The 26,186-nt window shown below is 40.8% G+C and overlaps 1 protein-coding gene across 1 annotated transcript; it reads right to left on the bottom strand.

The window, feature by feature from the left end:
* On the bottom strand, positions 1 to 26,177 carry NDRG1 (N-myc downstream regulated 1). The gene is made up of 15 exons (XM_061447693.1): positions 26,101 to 26,177; positions 23,752 to 23,787; positions 16,083 to 16,188; positions 14,325 to 14,445; positions 12,247 to 12,309; positions 10,611 to 10,671; positions 10,081 to 10,167; positions 8,585 to 8,641; positions 7,569 to 7,672; positions 7,162 to 7,218; positions 6,192 to 6,243; positions 5,491 to 5,538; positions 3,929 to 3,964; positions 2,588 to 2,639; positions 1 to 1,851 (listed from the first exon to the last, which is right to left on the bottom strand). The coding sequence occupies exons 1-15, from the start codon at positions 26,161 to 26,163 to the stop codon at positions 1,586 to 1,588; spliced, it is 1,209 nt and encodes a 402-aa protein (XP_061303677.1). The 5' UTR covers positions 26,164 to 26,177; the 3' UTR covers positions 1 to 1,585.
* Positions 26,178 to 26,186: the final 9 nt, after the last annotated feature.

Genomic DNA, 26,186 nt, shown 5'->3' with positions numbered 1-26,186 from the left:
TTGCAAAGTTACAAATTTATTTGTCTTGAAATAAATACAAATACTTCATTAAGAAACTTTTCTTGATAGACTTTACACAATAGCTTTATTCTTTCTGGAAATTGTCTGTTCTTCCCACAAGCTGTTATGGATATTCTACACAAGAGCTGAAGTTAGTCAATATAAAGTAACCTCGACTGCATTCTTCAGAACAAGCAATCCAAGAAGTATTAACATTTGCTATTTAACTGCTCTGCATTTCAGTTTTCTTGTTTGTGTGAGGACTGCAATGCAGCAGGTATGCACTGGAGCATGGGAAACCCTGTTTCCACTACCTATGGAAGGACAAGCTTAAGAACACCCAACTGTGAAAACCTGACTGGCGGAAAGGTATCAAGCCGCTAGCATCAAAGTAACCCAAGGAATCAGGGGGCTGTATACAGAACCAGAAGCTCATTACATTTAGGCAGTCATTAAACACTGTATTTCACAGATACAGTGCTGCCGCTCCACCACTTTGTGCAATGCACTCCTCAGCACCAGTGAGATCTGAGTTCCAAATTTAGTAATTAGTAGCAGTTGAATGTACAGTATCTAATTACACACCATCCCACAGTTATTCATCTCTCCTGACAAAGAACAGCTGGATCTGGCTTTGCTTAAGAATTCCAAATTCATCACAATTGTGCTGGACACAAAAAACTTGAGCTGCAAAGATAAACTGTCTGAAGGAAAAAAATCAAGCTGTTTCTGGCTTTGTTGGCATGTACAGCTACCCTACTTGTTACAACTACACCAGCTTTTGTGGTACGGTAAACCCTTTGGCCCAAGAACACAAACAGGAGAAGCCACCTTGCTTATCAGATTTAAATCCTGTCCTCATTTGGCTAAGCATTTTTTAGGGTCTAGGAGGGGGGGAAGAAAAGGAAGACTGGAACTAAATCTCAAAAGAGTGAAATAAAAAAAGCTTAGATTTAGTTCGTCTCAAAGTCACATTAAATCACCTATTTTAGTAGTATATTATTGTACATAGGAAAACAGGCTTGAATACTAAGGAATTAGAAGGCCTATAAATGCATGATACATTAACTTCTCTATCATTTGAAGTCAAGCTATATACAATGAATTCGACTCCAGCTTCAACATGAGGCCATAACACATTTGTTTCGTCTCCTTTTTTAAAAGCCATCCATAATAGTGATTTTTTTTCTTCCTCTCCCCCTCTTTGAATCTCATCTCAAATTGTGCCAGTTTACTTCAACAGAATAAGAGATAAAGGGACATGTAATGGCTTTGATTTTAAAAGGAGGGTATTAAGCAAGTCTGGTTTGACTCTGAAGTGTTTACAACCACATCAGCTTTTGGCAAGTATCCTTTAGAATTTGGCATCCATTGAAGGAGGGCACAATAGCAGCAACTGTCTGAGTTAAAAGAATAACGACAGAGCAAATGAGATGCTTCTTTTCTTTGGTCCCTGTCAGACCCTGCTGAACAGAGTTCAGCCTACAGAATAGCTTGAGATTAATACCAGTTATGTTTTCGTGATACACAGGGGGCATCCATTACTTTTTCCACACTGTGACCAGTTTCAACCTCCCACAGCCATCTAACAGGACACTTCCATGGACTTGGGGCTTGATTGTTCAGTATTGCTTGCAGAGTTTGGCGTCAGCTCGATGCGTGTGTCTGTGTGGGAGCGGTTCCTGGCACCATCCCCAGTGTGGGATCGGCTCCTTGTTCCCTCCCCAGTGTGAGACCGGCTCCGTGTGCCTTCTCCCGTGTGAGACCGGCTCCTCTGTCCTTCCAAAGAGGTTACGCTGGAGCCGGAAGCGGTGCGGGACCTCATCAGTCTGGTCATGCTAGCAGAGGGGACTGGAAGAACAATCTTTCATTAATGCATTGCCTCATGGGTTTGGAAGGAAGCCCTTGCCTTCCTCTCTAGCCTTAACCACCTTTGGAGAAGCCTTCATGGTTGAATATAATCTTCTCATGGTGGCTTCACGTACCATCACTGCTCCAAGCATACAGTTAAGGAGCCCACATTACTAAAGCAAGATTAGTGGCCTGGGCTGAGGGATTCAAGACAAATGAATGTCTTGCATATTGCTGTGGCTGCAATAATCCAGAGGAAAACTAAGGACACTCAGACCTCCCATTACTTTCAGATGCTTTACCTTTACTGGCAGCCCATGCTGGCAATACTTCTACACAAGAGCAGTCATTCGAAACACATACACGAAGGACAAACAGCTACAAATCAGACAAGTCTATCAACTAATGAGGTTTCAAATGTTATGCTCAGTATATGAACCAAACCCTTCGAGGAAATGATGAGACACTATTACAAATATCAACCTTCAAAATATCAAGAAGGAAATTGTGGGTTTAAGATCTCTACAAAGGTCTCTAATATGTAGTAACATTATTAGGGCTGAAACCCCTTTGTTCAAACACCATGTGTTTTTTTCCCCTTGCAAATGTATATCCAACTAGGAAAAGATCACACATCTAGCATCAGAAGACTCTCTGGGTGCTTAGATGCCCAACGAACTTTGATAGCCAGGTGAAATAAAATAAAAACAATAAAAACAATAAAAACAATACTTACTGTATCCCATTCCCTGAACAAAGTATTTGAAAGCTTCTGCAAGCTTGGCAGGCTGCAAAAAAAGTATTATTGTAATTAACTTGCTGAGCACCAAGTACATTACAATGTTATAGATGCCATAGATGCCCTGTCTTAACAGGGACATCTTCAATATTCTCTGGGTTCTAATGAACATATGAAAATTTCATTGATGTGAGAGAATTCCACCGTTCCCCTCCCTAGTATGCTCCCCTGCCCCATTACTTTACCGAATGGACACATGCATTTGAGAATGAGATTTCCAGAGAAGTAATTACAAGTGGTCTAAGCCTGGCCCAAGCTTTGCTCATGCCATTAGTGAGGTAGATGACCTAAAGTAAAATGACTTCTATAAAGGGCACAAATTCAGCTGGTCAGCGATGATAGTTATGTTTATAGGGCAAAAAAAGCTCAGCAGGAAGATGTAAGCACAACTGACTATGATCGACATTCTTGCAACGAGGCACTCACTATTTTTCTCTGCTGCTGGCAGAGTGGCCAAATAAGCCTCACAATCTCAATCAATATTGCCTGTACTTTTGGCATAATTCTATCTGAATCAGTGCAAAGATGGACTCTGTGTAACACAAGCAATACATACTGTGTGGCTTTTAAAAAGCCTTTCCCCCACCTCCCCCTGTTGGAGCACACACTATCTGTACAAGAACTTCTCAGCATGGGTAATTACAAGTTTTTTCTTTTCCTTAAGTTCATGAACACCACATTATGTTCCTTAGAAATCTGTCTAGATGGTACATCACATACTAAAGCTGATTTATAGGTCAGCTCTTTTAGTGAAGCAACACTCAAGCACAGGTAAGTTTTAACTTTCTCAGCCTGCTTTTATTAGCAGCCTTGGAATTTATGCCTAAATACATTTCAGAAGCTCCAGTTCATTCTCAGTCAAGCCAAGTCAGTGCATGCAAGAACACAGCATTGTTATTTCTTGCCTCCCACTTTCCTGATCTATACTATAAATAGCCCAAATAAGACTATCTTTCTAAAACACTAGTGCTCCAGCCTTAACCCATGTTATCTTAGTAGATAGGCATAAAATAATACCTCTGCATTCCCACCTCAGACCTTTACTTGGTTAAGACATAATTAATGGAAATAATATCCCCTCCCAATCTTAACTTTATGCCTCATTGCTCTTTAAAGAAAAAAGAGCTCAGATGACCGACTGACATCATTACTCGTGAAATCATAACCATCCTTTTGGCTGACATTTGGGAACAGAAAGTACCCTACAAGAAAACACCCATTTGTTGCAGTCTGACATGCTGCAGAACAGGATTAGTAGGAATTACGTCCAAATCCTACCTGGGAAACTTGAGGGAGCCCACCGCAGTCAGCCATCTGAAACAGGGATGAGAACAGCCAGTCAGCATAATACCAAAGGAACTCATTTATGCTCAGGATATATTAAAATGACCGGTTTAGCTATTTAGCTATTTAGAAAAAAAAACTCATTTCCTTTTGTTGTGTAATATGTAGATGTACACATTGAAGTAAGCAGTTAATGATTATAAAAGCTACAACTGCACCAGAAAACCCTGAAGTGTCTTGATCCTCAGGCAAAGCAAATAAATACTTTTTGCTAGGCAGTGATCACTAGTTCCTTAGAAACCATCCTATTAGTCCTGGTTGCAAGTTCAGCTCTGAACTACAATAACGTGACTCGGTATTGACCTGAATAACAAACAGGGGAGAAAGAACAAACACCTAAGCCTCAGAGGTGAGGGGCAGAAAGGATTTGCTGAGATTGTGGCTGGCAAGCATCAGCCTGACTTGCCAAGGGAAGCAGGGAAAGCCAAATTAGAAAAGCTATCTTGAGTGCATGCAATATTTTTGGAGCACTTCACTTTTCCTGCCACTCCACCCTTCGAAGTCAACCCAACAAAAACAGGGCTGTTCCAAGCTGAAAACAGTCGAGTTGTAAATTACAGGAAACCCCAAATCCTATCTAGGATTAGTTAGAAGCAAAACAGGCCCGTAGGAGGATCCAGTATCAGCTGTATCCCTGGACTGAGCAAAGGCTGGCCGTGGACAAAGGATCCGAAAGAGTGACAGGCTTTTCCTTAGGGTGAGTCTGTCATGCCCACACAGTAGGTCAGCAGCGTAAATCCTCAGTGTTAGGAGGAAAAAGCATTTCTAAAAATAACTATTTATTGTAACTTTCACTGACCAGTTCAATAAAGAGATGCAGTAAAAGTTCCCAGCAGAAGCATGACCAAACTTGTTTCCATTTGCTTGCCGTTATTCCATTTTACTTCATCGGTAACGAGCTGAAGATTGCACCCATACTCTGAATGCCAAAGCCTTTGCACAATGTTTTGCTGTTCGGAAGTGTATTTTATCAAGTTTTTGGAAAAGAAGAGTCATTTCAACAGTAAGATGTCCTGGACTGTGCCCCCATAAAAGGCAGGATGATGAAACTACAGCTGATGGATCTATTCATCCAACGTTACCGCTCAGGGACAGGCGAGCATAGGAACGGAATGAGTTGGTTTGCACTTCCACTCTGCTGATGGCTTTTTCAAATCTTTCAAATTACCTTGAGATCAACTGTGTCAGCTCTTGTCAAATTCATTATGGGTATGTGAAATACTGAGCTTTTTAAGTCACACCCATACTGGTTTAAAATGGAGGAGCTGAGAAATTCCCTGTTATGAACCTTGACAAGAAGCCTCTAGTCTCATTTTTCCCACTAAAATACTCTTAACCCTGAAGGAACTGCCTTTCCACATCAGAACTAGATTCTCACCATTGACTGTGCTGCAGCATATTGCTCTGGTTCTGCTTTTTTAGCTAATCCAGCTGATTTTAAATCAGGGGAATATTTATTAAAACAAATCAACCAAACCCAACACTTCTATTATTACCTTCAGAAGTGTGGTCCTTGTTGGGTCCAGCTTTGAGTTGCATTCAACCTGCATTAAAGAACAGCAGCATAGGCATTATACACAAGATTCTAATTATGAACTGCTGGATAAAAGCAGATTAAATGTCTTGTTTTCTAGCTTAATACAGATGAAATTGATTATTTTAGGCTTCTTTATAAAGACACGATGTATACTTATACACATCTTTAAACCCAAGTAGGGCAGTTCACGTTTCCATGTACAAACAAACCCATTAGTTGGGAACTGGGGATTTTTTCTATCTGTTTCTGTGACTCCAGTGGCAACAACTGTTGTTTATCTTGCGATCTGGGGTCATCTGGTAGCATCCCAAGTGGTGAGCAGCCATATGGCCACAGGCCAGCAGACTGGTCATGCCCATTAAAGTCATCCAGTCATCTGGGGCAAGTTATAATGGTCAAAAAAAGAAGCTCTTCACTTCCATAGTGACCAAGGCATCACTCCAACACCACAGAACAAGCTAAAACACCAGCAGCAGATCCCTCCTGAAAGGAAAATATTTGCGGTTCACTGTAACTGCTGTGGCAATTGTTCCTAAGGCAGGGTCTATTAAATAACGGTGCACAGACAGAGAGGATAAACAGCAAGGAATTAATGGCAGCTGTCCCATGGTCTGGAAGAGGAGAGCCAGCTGGGCTGGACTGATGGCTCAAGGTACTCACCACAGCATCCACTGCTGGGGAGCTGTCGCCAACCACCAGGAGAACAGGACATCTGCAAGGAAGCACATGGAAGCAGTATTATTGCTGTGATCCAGCCTGGAATTGCCCTAAGCTGCATTTTGTGTCACTGGGAGGATGAGAAGGTTAACTGTGTGAAAGTGATTTGCTTTATATTCCAGACACCTTAAATATACATTAAATCCACTGTATTAGCTCCACATCTACTGACATGCATTGATATCTTGCCTGAGAAGCTGTCCTTTTCCCCGTATCTTGTAGCAATCAGCACTTCCCAGTGCTCTTATGCCTAGTTTTATATGAAATTGAATGCAGGGATCAGCATTAAAGTCTCATCCCTACCTCCCCAGGCCCCTGAGCTCCAACTGTTGGACCTATCCATCCTATTTCAACCAGATTGACAGAGGAGCAGTCTCAAAGTCTCCTGTGTGTAAACATCAGCAGCTGAGCAGCAAATGACTCAACTGTTATGTTGTACAAACTGCAGCGTAAGTGAAAAGCCATTAGCAGATCTGCCAGTCATTCTCATGCCTGCTCCATCTTTCTGAATGTTCTTATTTGGGTTTTTTAAATAGTTTTGGGTTCTGTTCTTTTGGTTATATAGGCACAGCTCAAGTGCCTTCAGACCTACCGTTTCCATTAACTTCAACACATTTCTGGATGAAGCTAAGTACGTTACAAGTACTGATTCTAAGTTTGCAGATACACTGTGACAGAAGCTACTTAGTTTTCCATTTCAGCTAATATGACTGTGAAGTTTGAAGCAGGGAAATCTTCTTAATGGTAGTCCCTGACCTGCAGCAACATCTTATCTCCTACATGAAGTTACAAGACCCTTTTCTACCACATAAGCACATTCAGCTACAGCTCTGCAATGCATATGCAATACACTCACTGATCATAACTCTTAGTTATCATGTACAGGTGAACTGGCACTAAATAAAGTACTTACTGAAGGGTGACAACATTTATTCCAGGAACAGGACGTTCAATCTCTAGGTCTCGCCGACTGAAAGAAAGGGAGAGGACAAAGGCTCTTTATACACTGAAATTCTAGATATTTTCATATTATTCTAGTTTAGAGAGAGCACATATATTCACATATGTTAATTTAATCTGATACATGTTGTGGCCTCCACAACTGATGGAGAACCACTCTTAGAATGAGGTATAAATGTCTTAGTTCAGTCCCAGTGTACCCAGCTTTCTCCCCAGAGATGCATAAAGTCCTTCTCCCACAAGCAAACTACTTGAGATCCCTCAAGGCACTGTCAAGGAGAACTTTATACTGGGGGAACGTAAGTAACTCCACCACACAAGTAACACTGGCTCTAAAAGAAGTCAGGTAAATGCATTTACCTGTTGTAAGAGTTGACAAAGAGATGAAGGTTGGTTTGATTCATGTCATTAATAATATGCTGACGGTAAGTATGGATCAGGTCATGGTTGCTGTGAATCTCTTCCTACAGTGGAGACAGAACAGTTCAGAGTAGGGGCTATTTTCTGAAAGGATCTGAAGACATGGCACAGCAGTCGTGTATCATACTCATATCTACACAGCAGGAGTACACCTTTAGAGACAGGACAACTTCTAACAGCCAGTGGTGTCACCCAGGATTAATACTAGCCTTCAACTGCAGTACCACACTTTTGCTTTAAAACTTCAATATGTTGTAATGTCAAGATCTTACAATTTCAAAACATGCAGTTGTAGTGCAGATGGTTACAGTCAGACAAGTGCGAGGTTTTAAAATAAAATGAGTCAGGGTAAGAAGCTCAATAGATGTTTCCAGAGTAAAGCAGATGTTGAAAGCTCACAAACACATGTAACGTGGAACTCAGTTTCACAATAGTAAATAACTGAGCTTCAAGGACTTCAATCACTAACATTTTCAAACAGTTTGGTTCTAAAGTCTTTATAGAGTAATTCTCTTTTCTGCTAGAATGGAGTTTTCCATTGCATTTACTGACAGTTTCAAGCACAGCAAAATAGCCTCAGTATAGAACTTTCCATTAAAGTAGGCTTGAACCAAAGAGCACCGTTAATACTAATAACCAGCTTTCTCAGAGTTACAAGTACATTATGGTCAGAACATGAACACATATGATGCTTATGCCCATGTTTAAGTGTTGGCTATCTACAGATGGACACCCTTATAGGAATATCATCACCGAGATGCACTTAAGTCATCAAGACACAGCAAGCCCCAACGCAGCATACCACCTCCAAAATACTTGAAGCACAAGTATGAATCCTGTATCACATCTTAACTTCATACTTTGCTGTTCAAGTGAAGGTTTCTCCCCTCCTCCCAGCCCTAGAAGTTATATACTGATGACCAAATACATCAGAGCAATCTTTTGAACACCCTTACCTTTCCAAAAAGATGTGAAATGACCATGTCTGGTAAAGCATTTGTCCAACCTGAAATCTGAACAGCAAGATTATTTAAGTATCTGATGTTAAAACAATCCTTGAATAACTGAAACCATTCAATTATCCATAAGTAGACCAAGGGATATTTCTCTGCTGTCCTTATATGTACCATATCCTGGATTGGTATTTTTAACCCTAAAGTCAACTAAAACCCATTAGTTGTCTAGGAACACCCTACTAGTGGCATAGGTGTACATCTGGAATCGCTCCCTGCAAGAACACCAAGCAAGCCAGCCACATGGGTGTCATTTCACCTCACTGCTCAATCTCCTCCCTAAGAGCTCACACTGACAATGCATTTTCAGTACCTAAAGCTCACGTTGCAGAGTGTGGGCTCTTGCTTTGTAAGGATGCAGGGCACCTGCTGTATTCCTAAAGTCAGCAATACTTAAAAGAGATGGAAAGCAGAGGCACAGATATGGAAGAACTTAATTATGGTGAGACACTGGGTGAGATAATCAAAACGGGTCAATAAGACTGGTACATCTCAGTGTAGGTGAGTTATTAAATACACTTCTAGAGGAAACTCACCAAAATAAACTGGTATGCAAAGTTATTTCTAAAAAAAAATAGTAACTAAGCCTTTAAAGAATGTTACATCCCAATTTCTCCTCATATTATAAGGTTGCCATTACAACTAATGTCACCCTAGACACTTGCAGTCGGTTGACTGTGTGGTTAAAAGATTACGCACTCATTTTTGTACTTCTCAGTGTTTATATCAAAAACATGACCCTGAATGATACAAAGTGCCTTCCATCAGCTTACCCTGAAAAATGTCTTAACAGGTTAAATCTGAGTGACATGTAATGTAGCATTTATGCTTATATATACTGGCTCCAGGAAGACTGTTGAAGCCAGTTCTCAGCACCTCTTTCCCCCACATTGAAATCTCTTACAACTAAAGAAACATACAGGTAACAGGAGCTTCTTTATATGTGAACTTTCACTTATAATTCAGGCTGTATGGACATTCTGTCCACAGTTACCGTAGCTAATGACCTTTTCTGAGGCTTTTTGGCATCCAAGACTCAGCTAGATGACTGAAACCTACAGGAGGTTGTTCTAAGCATTTTTCTGTGCTCTAGTTCCCATTTTGGACTGTGCTGGTTAACAAGCCACGGACAAGAAAGAACTGAATGTTCCACTATGCTCAGAGTTTACTTGCAAGTAAGTTGTTTCCAGAGCTACCCTGTGTACAGGTTAAACTACATTTTCCCCATGTCTATACCCATTGTACCATAGGTATCTCTTTCACAAAGTACTTATTTTTACCACTAGCTCTGCAGTAAGTATGTTTGCAAATGAAAGAATAAACCCCAAAGGAATTCAGCTTGGGATATTTCGTGTCTGCAGCTATGTCTTAACACACAAGCTTGCCCATGCTTGACAGGCTCATAGAATGATTTATTCTCCTAGCTTAAAAATGTTTACCTTTGTTGCTGCCCAGTCCATCCAACCTTCAGCACAAGGGTTTACATTAATGAGAACTAATCCCTCCACCATCTCCGCGTGGTTTAACTGCAAAAGAAAAGAGATTTAAGATTCATCCCATATCCTTTGACAGTCAGCATAAAACCTAAATTAGCAAATTATCTCCTGGGGTCTGGTTTGATCTTGCACAAAACAAGCATATGTATGGGAAAAAAAGATTTTTCATTAAAGCAATTCAACTGAGCAGCTGGAGAACATTAAGATTTAACTTCTTCTCCACCCTCAGTTTAAATAGAGAACTCCCATTAAAAAAACCTTCTGCAAATTAACAGGGTAGAGCCCAGGCCTTAAAATGGAAAAATCTAGGTCTTCTGGCTTAGCTATCCCGCAGATTGTGGTATTTCACTTAAAAGCCTGACTGCTTACTTAAATGGGCACAGCAGAGCAGGAATTCTCTGTGCACGCTACAGGGGCGGCAACGAGTCAGGGAAATTGGGTTTGAGGCTTCAAGGAAGCTCCACAAAACTTACAGCAAATCTGGTTAAGATGTAAGCACCGGCTCCAGTTCCCATTCCTATAACTGTCTTCAGCCTGCACAGCAATAAACCAGAGGAGACAAATGACTAAGAGCACTGAAAATAAACCCACATCAGCAGCCTTCCTCTTTCACATGCCAGCGGGTACCTACAGGAGGGTGGGCTGCAGCTCAGGCACACCACGGACCCTCAGCAGTGCCACCAGCCCCACTGAGGAACTTGGTGTAGCAGTAGGTTTACAGGACACTGGTCCTCACACAGTGCAGGGCAGCAGCAATTCTCACTTATCTTTAAGTAAATACACTCAGCAACCATAGCATTGTTCTGATCCTGAAGAAAATGGTCTCTGCCAGAAAAGCTTATAAGATACAGTCCTAAATCTGCAACCTGAATACAAAGCTCCCCCTCTCCCAGCTCCCCCTGCCTTCTATCCAGCTGGGACACTGATTCCTCTCTAACAGGGGGCTGGCAGGGAAACCTCTCCTGCTATCCAGCCACTGCAGTGATTAAGTTTAAACTTCATAACCAAACAGGGCAGAGACAAACCAAATATTTGCATTAACTGAAATCGGGTTTAAAGCATCGCCTTCAAGGTCTTAGAAAATACATGGAGGGGAAGACTAGACAAAACCACTCAGAAAAACAGGTTATACAATGCTTTTAGGAAAACACTCGAGGACAGTTTTCATTCTCATTAGCAATATGAAATCAAGGCTTTGTAAGTACACTGCAGTTTAATTGATTTTTCAAGGTAAAGACATTATGGTAGCAGGGATTTTTTCAGTGCAAGAGCAGAATTGACAGCCCTGTGCCTTACACTGGGTGTTTCAAAAACACATCTCTTTAGTAAGGTAAACTGGTCCAAGGTACTGTAACAGCCAGTTACAGCTGAACAATTGGGGTGCTGGTCTGAGACTAAAACCTCCACATGCAGTCCAGACTGTTTTATACATCTGCCTAACTCTGAATGCTGGATTTTCTGTTTCGTCTGAAAACCCCTTGGAGGTGCCCACCAGAACTCTTCATTGTGTACCTGGAGCACTCAGTGAAAGTACTTTTACAGGTACAGCTCCAAGGGAGAACACACACCAAAACTTGCTGCAGGTAGAGTGAGGAACACTGCCACAAGGTCCTTCAATATCAGCACCCTAATATCTGCACTTGGTAGTAGAAGAGGCTTGAGGAGGTCAGGCTGACCCCCTCAGACACTCAAGCCACACAAACAAAGCAGTGCCTTTAGATGGGACCAGGTTTTTTTTTGTCCTGCTAACCACACAGGAAAACATGGGTTGTTACAGTGGGAAGAACAGATTGTCTGTGCCCTGCCCCTGTGAGGCTGATGCATAGAAAATACTGGAGGAAGCCCCTAAATTAGGCACATGGCACAACTCCAAGTTGCTTCCTGTTTAAAAATAAACTGACATTTCAAAAAAAAAAAGGCCAAAACATAAGCTCTGTCAGAAACAAAGGCAAAATGATCCATCTATAGCAGAGGAATTAAAAGCCAAACACAAATTTAGTCCTAGGAAACATAATGCCAGAGAGCCAGACAGGAGCTTCAAGGGCTGCACTTACAGTGTGCCACATAGACTGAAGAATGAGGGAAATAAGTAAATAACTCTGTACTCACCCAAACTGTTTCAGGATCCCAGGGAGCATTTCAGCCAGCTGATCCATGGAGGGATACACGTACCTACAACAAATGTGTTTGTGGCGTTAATACCCCACTTCCAGTAGAGTAGGCTGGCATGTTTAGAGACACAGCAGTCACTGTAGATTTAATACTGAATGTGCTCATTACATGATTATTGACTGTATGAGCTGAATTTAAATCAGGAGCAAGCACAAGTAATATAGCACAAATAGGGATGTAATTTATATGGTACTCTGTGAGTTATAGGATGACCGATGTCTGGTTTTGAGAGCAAAACAGACCATAGTGAATCTCTTCCAAGAAAAGTTAACACTTTTGAACTTACGAGGCGAGTTTCCAACCACATTCAGCACATTTATACTTTGGGTCCACCCCAAAAACGTTTGTCTGTGTTGCAGAATCACAGGCTACAGCAAGCAAATCTAGATCTTTGGCAAATAATTTGCATGTATGTTTTCATGGGCTCACAAATTACCATAAGGTAGGTGAGAATAGATTTATTAATATAGATAAAGAAAATGAAGGCAGGAAGGGCTACGAAGCTGCTGAGGAAGTTCAATAAAACCAGCTGTCAGCTCCTGCTCTTCTGCAGAGCAGAAACAAAGTCTTTAGGGAAGGAAATTATGAGCACAATCTCAACTAGGCAGCACATGGGAAAAAAATCCACCCAAAGTAGCTGGAGAACATCTGCTTAGGCTGGATCCAAATCTCGGCTTCCCATCAAGGCTACATCTAGTGACTCTATAGTTTATTCTCCAAAATGAAACCAAACTTAATACCCCAAATCACTGCAAAACTAGTTTAAAGTTATTTTCTTTGATTTTTCTTGTTAGGAACCTAAACCTTATAGAAACATAGAATAGTTTGGATTGGAAGGGACCTTCAAATGTCATCTAGTCCAACTTCCCTACAACAAGCCTTATCATAACAAAGTTTAGTGTCACCACAGCTATGATTTTAAACCTGAGCATGCTGGTTTCACAGGTGAAGGGCTGTGAGAGGTAATACAGCTTCTTGTGCTGTCATCATGATGTTTTTAGGCAGTGGTCTACTAGCATAGATCATGATGGCTGCCTTGTACAGCTGACAGCTCAGAAGTGTTAACTCTTGTTGAGGACATGAAGGTTAAGACACTCAAAAGCTTGTGATTCAAACAAATATAAAGGGGGCAGGAGGGGACTGAAATATCTTTATAGGCTGCTCTCAGACAACAGAGCTATTGCAGTTAACACTAGCTGAGAATCTGGCCCATTGTGACCCCTTTATAGCATCAGAGCAGCTTAACAATTCCGAAGAAAAATAGACTGGCTCATGCAATGAGGGTACATATAAGCTCCTTAATACCTAGTTCTTATAGAAGGACTAAGTCCTTTCCTTGTACCCTCCCCTCAACATCTTGGCTGCTCCCTTCCTCAACCAAGCTTATTCCTATCCCAGGGGCATCTTAAGGCAAACCTGTGACATTTGATCTAAATAGGATAAGGATTTTGGCAGACTGCTCATGGCACACAAGGTTTCCAAGCATTAGAGCATCATACGTGCTACACACACAGGAGTGAGCAGCTATCTATGATATTCTGTGGGAGTACATCACTTTGTTACTGTCCAACAACTTGGATTTTCCAGATAAGTTGTCAAGTCTACATATCAAGATTTACCATGCTGCCATTTCACAAAAAACATGGATTTAGGAAGGACATTGTAGAGTGGCTAATGCCTATCTAACGATTTAGCTTCATATTTGTATTGAGAATATCATTACAAAACAAGGTAACTCAATATTTAAATTGACAGATGCAGACATCTGTCAAGGAACTGCTCTACAAGCAGTATAGTTAAAGATAAAACACAAAATTACAGCTCCAAAGTCTACCACGAAATAGCACAATGCAGAGCTCCCAGAGCTGCAGTACCTTAGAAAGCATGTCAGGACTGAAGTTCAAAAGCCAACCACTGTGTTTGCTGCAAGCGCTTTTAATACAACTGCGGATCAAGACTCTTTTTCAGCAGAGAGGATAATTCTGAATGCAAGGGCTGTTTCCCTGACGACTCACCCAGCTTGGAAAGACGGCGCTCCATCCTGCTGACCTGGGGCATCCACATGGCAGACAGCAAAGTGCTGGGTGATTTCCTGCATATCCTCAAAGTTGAAGAGAGGATTGAAGCAAGTTTTATCTTGACAAGGAAAACAAAATAAGGAATAATTATGCTGAGAGGAAATGGTAAATTTGCAGCTGCATTTGTTAACATGTCCTGTAGGTTGATGAAAAGTTGGTTCAGTTGGGTGAGCTATATTATAGCCTGGGAAAACTGGTAGTCTAAGGAGGAAAGACCAGCAAGCCTTGCTACAAGAAAATCTGTGCCAGCTTGCTCTAATTCCTTAAAGTAAAATCCCTGCACAGCTTCTTCATCATGGCCAGGTAAGGTTTATCCATGTTATTTTGGTACCTGCCAGAAGTATTTGCTTAGTACCTCAAAATGTCAAAAAACTATTCTTTATGCAAATCTAATACACTAATAAAATACAGCCAGGAGTATTTGACACAGGTTTTGGCTTAAAGTCATGCGTTTACTTGTCCAGTCATTTTTCTTTGGACTGTGTCAAAACAGATGGAGGAAAAAAGGTATCCAAGAGCGTGACTTGTGCTTTTGCCCAAATATTACATGAGAATCATTACATGATTGGCTGCTGCAGGCAGCTCAAGACAAAAGCATCCTTCTGGGACACTCAGTGCTGCTGGCTCCCAGTTTTGAGGTGATTTGATTTCTGCAATATTAATGTGGGGAGAAGGTTAGCCTATTTTCCTCCTGGAGCTGAGAGCATGAATGTTGTAGCTCCAGCTTTGAGATGCCTAAAAACAGTTCAATATTCTGTGTGTGTTTCTGAATGTCTTCACAGGACAATATACAAGCACAATAACTGCAGAACACAAAATATTTAATTAAAAATCAGCTTTAGGGGAATATGCAAGTTTGGGAAAAGGTTCTTCCCTTTTCAAGGGGAGAGGAAAGTTATTCACCATGAAGATACGCTTTAACTGTAGAAAGAATAAACTCTTATTCAAAGACAGGATCCTGAGTAAGCTCTGCCCCGATACACTGAAAATCCAAAATAAAGGCAGTTCCACGAAAGAGAGCCAAGAAAACAGATTTTTCTTATGTGTAATATCTGCCCCCCAGCAATAACCAGATTTTAAAGACCTCCAGGTGTTTATAACTATTGACAACTGACCAAGAAACAGTAAATTGTGTGAAGTACACAGTACTGGTGAAAAGAGAAATTGGAGCAAATCTGCCTATATTAGAGCAAATCAGGTCACTACATTCTTGGATATGAGACATAAAAGACCTTTCAAAGTTATTTTCTTAATACTGGCTAAGGACACAATGCCAGCACTCATTTTATCATCCTGCTTTGACATGTAATTCATATAAACCCACAGCAGCATAAGACTGGTTATCAGACAGGAACCTAAGGCAAAGCACCGGTGCTGTTTTCAGTCATGCCAACAACACAGTCAGCCACCCCTGAAAATGTTTTCACAGCCTTTCTACATGGTCATTATGAGCTAGGAGAAATCTTTTGCTCCTTTAAGTGAAATATTCCACTTACTTTGTGAGGATAAAAAAAAAAATCTGAGAATTAATCTTGTTCTAAGAGCAGAATTAGGTGCCATCTAACAGGCTGCAATGCACATAAACAAGCAAGGACCTGGGAAAGGCTTCCTAACCATCACAGCTTCCACACCTTTGATTACAGCAGTAGTGTAAAGCAACCACACCATACCCATGCTATTAAAGAGTTTACTTACGGTTCAGCCCGATGTCGTGGTAGGTGAGGATGGCTGGCCGGTTCCCTCTGGGGGTTCCACACATGGTGACATGGACCGAGCCATGCACAGTCTCCACATCTTGCTCCTGGCAAAGAAGAGGGGGAACTGTCAGGGGTATGTCCATGTTACAGCAGAGCTCTGATCAAGGACAGGTTCTGCCCCATCCCAGGGTCTGCCCCAGCCAGGGGGTATCTGTAATTCCAATGCAAACACATCCTGCTCTCTCCCACGTTGTAAATTTGGCTTTCACCCACTCCAGTCCACAGACAACCACAGAAGCACTTAAGCTGCTTGTTCTAACCAAACGCTGAGGGAACAGTTAAATAGGTTTTAACCTCATTAAAAGGCAGCATAAGGAAAAAGAAGAAAGTAAGCCATCTGGTGCAATAACACCCAAAATAACAAGTTTGCAACTATGACTGTTGACATTTGCGGAAGTGCAATTTGCCACGATAAAATACTTCCGCTTCTAGGAAGAAGACTCAGCAAATAACTGCTATTCCCCAAAGAAAGCAGTATTAAGTGGTCTGTATTCACCATGAAGACTTATCACACTGTAGGGCCTTGTGATTTTAGTAGCCTTCCTCAATAAACACAACAGCCACATGTGTTAGTTTTATGGCTTGCTATGTATAGACCTGAGCATAAACCCAGCTGTCTAAAGTTTGTTATAGAGCAGCAGATCCTCAACGCTGCAGCGTTGAGAAATCTAAGAAACATTAAGCAGCATCCTGCTATTATGTGACAGAACAGGAGTTTGTACTATTAAATGAACTTCAAGCTAAGGACACCTTTAATATCAAATCAATGCCCCGAGTATCATCTTTTAGGTATTGGATGTCTATGTACCTAGATGTTGCTCAGGTCGTACTAACATCCACAACATACAGAAGAGTTTTTTGTTTCTTTTGTGCTTGAACTTCAGATGGGTATAAGCAATTTATTATTTTGCCAACATATATAAATGTAATCACAAAGCAACAGCTATTTATGACACTTGTTTACAGTACCATTACACTCACATAACAGTCAAGACAGTACACAGTTAGAAACCAGGCTTAGCATTTCACCAGAAATTGTACAACACAGATACCTTGCTGCAGGGCTTGCTTGATTTCTGCATGCAGTAATGTCCAGAGACAAAGCCCAAGTTAAATTCAAACCTACTAGAAATTATGCTGCAGAAATCAGAAGCGTACTAACTCTGAACACTGTTACAGGGCAAAACCCAAAAGCTCTTCAGAGATCTGAGGTAGTAATTGGTCTAAATATCAGCTCCTTAATTTAATACAGAGAATATACCACACATTTTGTTGAAAATAAGAATGCTGGGCAACACCATTCCACAAGTCACCCATTTTCCTTGCAATTACACACTTACATCAGTTTTAAATTACAATTACAGCAATGGATCAAAATTCATCCCCTCCTTGTATACTGGGCGAGCTGAGCATCACTGCTATCTGAACTACACTAGTTTTCAGCTTTTACAACTCCCTTCAAGATTCATTCCTCTGCATACTCACTGCATTATTTAGCATGTAAGCTGTGTCTTCCATATCCAGCACCATCTTTAGACAAAACAGGGTGATAAATCCAGCAACTCAGACAGAGGACACTAGATGGTTTCTACTTTGTTCAAGCAGGAAATTGGGTTATATAGACAAGCTGCTATCCTACACAGGCTTATGACTCCCAGAATGCCCAGATAGAAAAAATAAAACAGACTAATTCATGAGGATGTCATTCTTAAATAGGATTTGAGTCAGGTTTGTCCAGGAGACGGACTTACTCGATAGAGCTTAGAGATCAAAGATGAGCTAAATCTTTACTGCAGAAGGTACAAAGTACCAAATTTCAAACCTGAGAATTAGTACAGTCTCTCCTGTCACTGTTTCAATCAGGTTTTGACAAGTTTAGCTTAATTACATCGGCGTTTTATCATTTCAAATGCAAAATCATACCAGACTTATTCTGAATTAAATCAAAAGCCTGTTCTTCCCTGAAAAACAGGATTAAAAGTTTCTGGTAAGAAGACAAAAGACTTCAAAAAATTAGGGTAAGTCAGAATGATTCTGCATAACAACAAAAATGAGGACTTCAAATGTTTGAAATCTAGTATTATCCAAATTAGATAAGCAACATTATAGATATTCCAAAATCAGTCATACTAATACCACTAAGTTTCATTTTTGGCAGAAAATATGGTACTGATGGTACATTTATCATACAATACTCCAGAAGAGATTTGCAGTAGCAATAAATAGCACAGCAATTAATATTTTCCACATTATGCCTTCCTTCTGTACAATATAAAGTGTGACAATAGATAGTTTGGCAGCCTTAACACCATTAACGACAGTAAGCAATATTGTGTAACACACCTCTTAATGAATGTGCTATATAGAAATCATTTCGTCCTCAGTTGAAGACTAGCAGGCACTCTTTGTGTCATCACATTACTATTGCTAGATCCTTCCAGTACCAGCACTGAAAGCCTAGAACAGGTTTTCTTAGGAGGGAACCCACCTTTCAAGATTTGGGATCTTCCTCCGTTGTGCATGAAAGGGAAAAATGCCTGTTCATGGGAGATAAAGGCAGACCACTGGACCTGAACATCCCACTGACATCCACAACTAATTCTTCTGGAACTAGAAACCCCAGTCTAGTTCATACTCAGTGTCAACTAAAAATAGTTCAGAGAAGACAGGCGACCATACCCTTAATTACTGGCATAAATCAGTTTAACAATTGGCTTAATTCCTCATTATCTTCACATTAAGGCTCCCCTAGTTCAAGAAGGTTGTGCTATTTTTCATTAGTGTGAATTCTATACAGTGAATACCCAAAAGGTTCTCCTAAAATACCTCAATCAGTTCAAACCAGTTTGTTCAGTGACATCAAACCAACAACTTCACATCCCTATTGATCCTATTAAAGATCAAGAGATTTGTCTACGTGATGTAGGAATGGATGTTTTCAAAATGCAGAGTACTAAAAACAGATGGCAGCACGTCCCAATCAACATCAACATTGTAGTAAGAGGCTCTTCACCAACTGATTTGTATTAAAACACTATCTTGGAAAAAAATCCAAGGTACACTAATCCGATATAAGGATAAAGACAAACACACCATCTGTTCACATCTCTCACTTTAACAGAGGTGCAGTCATCTTCATGCCCTAAAAGCGCACACACAAATACTTTTGATACATGCAATTTAAGAGATGCTGAGTTTGAAGGAGCTGATCTGTTCTAAAGAAGACTTTATTTTGGAGCCAAGTGACCTTTTTTGATGTTTTGGCATGAGGTTAGAAGGGGGAGCCAGCTTCTAAGTCAGTAACATGCAAGAGCCCATTTATTCCTTTTCCTCTCTACCCTGGCTAAGGATGACATGGATTGAGGAATATCTTTATGAATAAGCTGTTTTCTGAAGTATGGAACATGCAACCAAAGCACTTTAGATAACTAAAAAGGAAAATATACACACTCCATATTTTGCTAAAAACTGTCATAATTTATATTTTACTTCAAATACTGCATTCCATCAAGATTACTTTAAAGCTTTCAAATATACTGAATCCTTCATTACCATCTCATCCTTTTATTTTAATTTCTATTATGACTTTTAAATGTACCTCCCTACTTTTGACTCAGAACTGAGGGAAAACATTCAAAGCTTTTAAGGAGGATTTAAACAGCTTTTAAATTGCTAGGAGACACTATATTTTATATCTGTATTACTTAGGAAATTTAATACAGCAATACCTACACGTGCTATTTTAGTCTTTTTTTTTCCCCTTCCAATATCTTGAAGAACAAATATATTTGAGCTTTTACTATGATATTGTAATGCTGGGTTTCAAATCCCCTTTTCCCTGAAGCTATTGAGCATTTTTCTCTAGTTTTTTTGTACTCTAAAATAGCTATTTCAATTCATCTCATGTGTTTCTAAAACTGCATTGCCCACCTTTCCAGATATTTTTTTCTTTTTATCTTGTTTCTGTTTTGGTTTTGTTTGTGTAGTTTTCTGTATTAAATTAGCAATATTAGTAAAAAGTTTCCTAGCTCAGGTAGTCAGCTAATTACATTAACGGTATTAATATGTATCATGATTTCAGATGTAAATGTCAGTGACTGCTAAGGTGGAAGCCAGTAACAAAAATTTTGGTGCAAGAACTGAAGCAGATTATTGTAATAGTTCTGCCCAGGAATTCTTCCTATCCCTTTTAGTACTGGGTTGCGCTGCCCTGCAAAAGCACAAACCCACAACCACCTCCATCCCTTTCCTTCAGAGACATGAAAGGATGAGGAAATCCATGTAAAACACTGCAACACTCCAAACACCATCCACCGACACCAGCAGGAAACCCACCCTATTGCACCATGAGGACCAGCCGATTTCTTTCCCTTCACAGACAGAAGGAGAAGGGGAAGCAGAGATGGCTCTTGCATACCAGTAGGTATAGATGGCTATAAGCCATGAATTCCAAGGGAGAAACTCACCTTTGCCACCTACAGATGACACACATCTCAGAAAGTTTAGAATCACAGAATCATAGAACAGTTTGGGTTGGAAAGGACCTTAAGATCATCCAGTTCCAACCCCCCTGCCATGGGCAGGGACAACTCACATTAAATCATGTCATTCAAGGCTCTGTCCAACCTAGCCTTGAACACTGCCAGGGATGGAGAATTCACAACTTCCTTGGGAAACCCACTCCAGTGCCTCACCACCCTCACAGTAAAGAGCTTCTTCCTTATATCTAATCTAAACTTCCCCTGTTTAAGTTTTAACCCGTTACCCCTTGTCCTGTCACTACAGTCCTAATGAAGAGTCCCTCCCCAGCATCCCTATAGGCCCCCTTCAGATACTGGAAGGCTGCTATGAGGTCTCCACGCAGCCTTCTCTTCTCCAGGCTGAACAGCCCCAACTTTCTCAGCCTATCTTCGTACGGGAGGTGCTCCAGTCCTCTGATCATCCTTAGTTATCCATTTGCTTAGTTATGGATCCATCCTGATGGACTGCTCACTTCTGGAACCCTAAGCTAAGAGAACATATACCATGTCAAAGAGCCAGGTCTCCAACAGCTCCAATGCTGCCAAGCTAGAGAATAGGCAAATACATCAAACTGGAAATACAATTAAAATGCCGTTGCCATTAAGCCAACCTAAAGCAGCAGAGGACATACTGCCCTGCACCAGTTTGTTAATTGTGCTAAAGCAGGCTTGCCCAGGAACATTTGCCTTCCTGGGAGGCAGGGGACCTTCACTTAAGTTTTCAGGTGGGTGCCACAAACAGACATACAGACAGACAGTGCTGTCTAAAGGTAGTTCAGAGCTGTCAGTTCTTCCATCTCTTCTTTTGGCCAACCCCTGGTAACATCACAAAAGCTTTTGTTCAGAGAATAACCACACACGTCTTGCAACGTGTGCTTTCAGAAGGGTGTTACTGCACTATATGGTGACTTACTTCAAAAATGGAAGTGTATGTTTAACCCTGTCTGTCTAAAGCACCTTGAGAAATAAGACTTTCTTTCCAAACCTGAATAGCTAGACAAAATCTATTCTTGGAACCAAAATGCATCACAGGCAGTCACTACTTTTCACTAGTGGAAGAAACAAAGTTATTAACTGAACACTGCATAATTTGCCCCCAAAAGGATGGAGCAAGTTGCAAGGGATATGGTGGATACCCACATCCATACACAGGCACTAAAGAAGCTCCATCCTGCCAACAGCTGATCACCTCCTTCCCTGGCCATGTCCATCCTCCTCCCAAGTGTGGTTCATGGGACAGGTTGCTGGTAAAGAACACACAGAAGCTTCAGGGTTAGTCCTGAGTGACCTGGATCCTTGAGGGCCACACATGAACTTCTCTAATGAACTAAGCAAGAGTCTCTTGTAACTGCTTCAAACCACCTCTTTCATAAACCAGCCAGAGAAGACACAGAGGTAGGGCACTTGTGCTTTTGAGGACCAAAGCTAAGCCTCCTTTCAGCGGCAGGAGTTCTTAACATAATGGATTGAGACTGTTCTTCCACATTTTTCCTTCCTGAGCTAGAACAACCAAAGATTCAACTCTAACGAGGAAAGATCACTCAAAAAGCAAGAGCTGGCAAAACTGGGCTAAACAAAAAGAACCAATGCTCTGGACTAGCAACAGTTAATGCAAAACATGGAAAAAAAACAACCCAAAAGGTTTAGAGAATTTGCTGAAAATTTAAAAAAAAAATCTATATATACACATGATTTACAAAGCAAGCAATTTATTCCAAGAATAGAAATGAAATACAGTTCACTTCTGCATTCTTAATCAAAATACCACAGTATTCCTGTTAGCAGACTTAATCTGGGATTCAGATTTATTTAGACCAAGTGATCAATCTGGACGCAAACAGAAAGCTTCTCCCATGCTGTGCACTGTCCTACAGGAAGTCACATGGTGACAGCTTTAACTTGCATTTATCAAGACTTCAGGCAGTGGGTTTCATCATTAGAAAGGATGAAGGGGAAGATACAGGATTAATGTAGACTACAGCTTTGCTACACAAGTAAAAGCCATTGAAAGATGGTAAAGATGTTTGTGATAACTGTCTCTTTTGGTTTCCAAGGAAAAGACTTCAGTTTGCTGGATTTTAAACTAATTTGCGCAACATTAACAAAAATATAGACAGGCACAAATAGAATGCAACATGCCACAAAGTACAGAAAGGATTATTTCCTTCAAGGACTTGAATATTCAAGAGGTGAGAACAATGTAATAGTTTTCCTTATTCCTGCACATTCTACCTCCTTCCCTACATCCCTTAATAAAAGAAAGGAACCCACCAAGCCTCTTTTCCCAACACATACACCTTCTCGTCCTCAGTGGTGGGAATTCTTGTTGAGGTAGGTATAAGCATCCTGGTCTCCCTCCCTTCCATTTCAACAGAGCCCGACTCCAACAGTCAGCTTAAGAACCAGCAATGACAAACTCCTCTATCAGAAGCTCAAATACCAGTAACAAAAGAGGGGAGCTAAAGAGTTAAAGTGACCTCTCAAAAGCATGACACATGGGAAAGTGGAAAGCCACCATCTGACCCAGTGGTGTGCTTTATGAACATTCATGTTCTGGCTGTAAATAAGCATACAGAAACTATCTCCCCTCCTATTACAGTGCAAAATTGATTACTTAATGCCTTCTACTGCTCTACAGGCTCCAGGAGTCTTTTGGAAGCTTTCAACAGCATAGAAAGGGACAGTTCCTCCAAGGAAACACACATGCATTGCTAATGAAAGCAAATTAATTGGGGAAAGTGTGTGTCCATGTAGGAGGGGAATATTTTGCTTTCACTACCACTGCTGAAGAAACTCATTCTCTTAGCAAGAATAGAACTGCTTGCAACTCAGCCACCCCTTTTGGATGAAGCTTTCTCAGCTTCAATCTGAAAAGACCTCCTGCAGTCCTCTTCACATCACTATATCAGAGCCCCATTCAGACTCTTCTCCCACAGTAACAGCAACTGTGGCAAGCAGGCAGTCATTTCTGACCGCATTCTGCTATTTTCTCAAAGCATCAATTCAGTTTCCCCCTTTTAACAAAATAATAACAGCAACAAATAACAATGATTATGATAATTAATAATAAAGAATAGCTCTACTTGCCTGAACATCAAAGTCTGGAAGGAGGCGAGTGATAGCCTGTGAAGAGATTTTAAAGCATTAATTCATGAAGCTTTTCATCTACACCTGTGTTCTAACCCACTGGTTCTGCACCCAAAAAGGGTTTTATCCTAGCCAAAACTTAGGTTTTGGGAGGCTGGCTGAACACAGAGAGGTCCATTCCAACTTGTGACGAGCCATCAGTGTTACTGACAAGCTCATGTGCCCATGGAGGTTCTCCACCTGAAAGGAGCTGGGTGACATCCTTCCCACCTCCAGTAGTCTAAGAGGCTTACAACTTAAAGGGAAGAAGTATCTTCCAGTCACCTGCTTTTACTAAAAAGACAAGGAAGAAGTCAAACTTGTATTTCCACTGGAGGGCTGTAAACAGAGGGAAGAGCAGAGCAGCCAAGCAAACATCTTGTATCTGCAGATTACAGCAGAGAAGCCAAAGCTTGCAAAAAGTATTGTGATAAAAAGCAAAGTTTAGGATCCTGGCAAGGAGGTCACTTAGTCCCAGAAGCCCAGGTAAATTAAGGATGGAAGATGCTGAAGCAATACTGCTGCTGTCTTGGGCAATATTGTCTCAGATAGTGGACCTCAAAGCATTGCAGTCCAACTTGTAATTACGACAGGACTCTAGAGCCATGATCTTTAGGCAATTGGGCAGTGCGTTTTACATACAAACAAGTAGCTAAAGGGGTGGCCAAGCTTGTGGAAGTCATTTTACACAGCTTAGCATTAGACAATATGCTAGGTTTTAATCTTACTATACTATTGGTCTCACAACCTTTTAAACATAGCTGGTTTCATACACTGGTGTGCCAGTGGGGTTGAAAGGAATAACGATATGTGGCATCCATATAGACAGCATAAGAAATAAGACTCACCTTTAGGAGAAAGCTAAGCACAACAACTTTTAAGTGCACCACCAAGTCCACACCAACTCCACTGTTAACCTTAGCATGTGCTGAGTGTCTTTAGGGGCAATCTTTTCCACTACTCGTAATACATTAAGTAACTCCCTTCAACTATGTGAAGAATGGCCACAGAGGAAGTCAAACTCTGTGCTAGTTTCTCCACATAGACAAAACTTGAAGGTAATATCATGAATAAAAGCATATAGGGTTCTTTTTCAGGATTCCAACTTTTGATCTACATAATATAAAAAACAAGGAAGCTAATCAGTGTTTTAAGGTATTCCTGAACTTTGCAGCAAAGGCATTTACTATGCATAGGACTCTTAGTACCTCTCCTTTTCTTTGCTGTTACTGAACAATATTGGCATTAAAAAGGGATGTTAGTCTCTGAAACGTTTGAGTGCTGCATTCACTAGCATCCAAACAAGCTCTGCTTTCATGCAATGTCCTTGGCAGAGGAGCTGTGTTTAAAGTTGCTCGAGCCGTTTCAGTGCAGTTTGCAAGTGCAAATAATTTTCTGAAGTGTTTACGCAAAAGAGGTAGGGAATAGAAAAGAAAGTAGCAGAAATAGAGCAATGAATAGTTCTAGTGTAGAAAACCAGAAAAAAAGCCCAACAAGGTTATATATGTCATTGTCAAGAATTAAAATCCTTGGGAATAAAAGAAAACACTAGGTTTGTGTCAAGAAAAAAAGCTGAGAGGTTCCTTCATGTATTGCAGTGATGTATTTGCCATGAACATACCACAGCACAGAGTATTGCTACAACTGAAGAGTCAGATACTGAGCCCAGATACTGTGGGCAGATCTTTGAAGAAAATGGTGAAAAAAAAAACAAATGGAAAGAAGTACAAGCAAAAAACATATCAAAAAGGCTAGGATGCTGGGATGCTTCTCCACTGCAATGTCAGCCAAAGGCTGCAGCTCATGCACACCCAAGTCAACTGCAGACCTGATAGTGCTTTGGCTGTAACTCATAGCGCAGTTAGAGAGGACTAGATGGGGCACAGTTGAACCTCTGGACCCAGATGTGCCCAAGGGAAAAGTAAAGGCTCTCTGTGCCTCCTTTAACAGCAGTTGACAAAACAAATTCTTTATATTTGCATTGAAAAGTCTATAGGTATAGACAGACTTATATGAGATAGCTCAATTGACATCATTCTAAATAGCTAAAGACACCCAGAGCATTCAAATTCAGAAGAGAAAAAATGCCACCATCAGATCAGCATTAGAGGAGAATAAAACCACAGGCTAAAAATGATCAAACAACTAAGTCTTGGGTTTGCATTACTTAAAAAACCCATGCTTACTCCATCTCCAGTTTCTTTTACTTGTTTCTTCCATACAGTATGTTAGAATCAACCTAAGAATACATGCACAGTCCTAACAGCAGCCCCGAGATAAAATGCATAAACTCTAAAAAGCTTTAATTACCTCCTCCTTCTCCACCAGAGGTTTCACCTCTGTAAGGTGAGCATCCTGGAACTCTGTTGACATGGTCAGTAGCTGATATCTGCAAA

This window comes from Pezoporus flaviventris, unplaced genomic scaffold (assembly GCF_033815535.1).
Source record: "Pezoporus flaviventris isolate CSIRO_AGI_PZ_B2104156 unplaced genomic scaffold, CSIRO_AGI_Pfla_v1 ptg000007l, whole genome shotgun sequence".
NCBI classification, from domain to species: Eukaryota; Metazoa; Chordata; class Aves; order Psittaciformes; family Psittacidae; genus Pezoporus; species Pezoporus flaviventris.
This window is presented reverse-complemented; position numbering and strand designations above follow the sequence as displayed.

What these genes read in the sequence shown, in the direction of transcription:
- NDRG1 (XM_061447693.1), bottom strand. Translation starts at nt 26,163, where the DNA reads ATGTCAACAGAGTTCCAGGATGCTCACCTTACAGAGGTGAAACCTCTG. An exon ending in TTTGTCAACTCTTACAACAG is followed by an intron (nt 7,219 to 7,568) that starts GTAAATGCATTT and finishes CCTTTCTTTCAG; the next exon opens with TCGGCGAGACCTAGAGATTG. An exon ending in TGTTCAGGGAATGGGATACA is followed by an intron (nt 1,852 to 2,587) that starts GTAAGTATTGTT and finishes TTGTTCTTCCAG; the next exon opens with TCCCCTCTGCTAGCATGACC.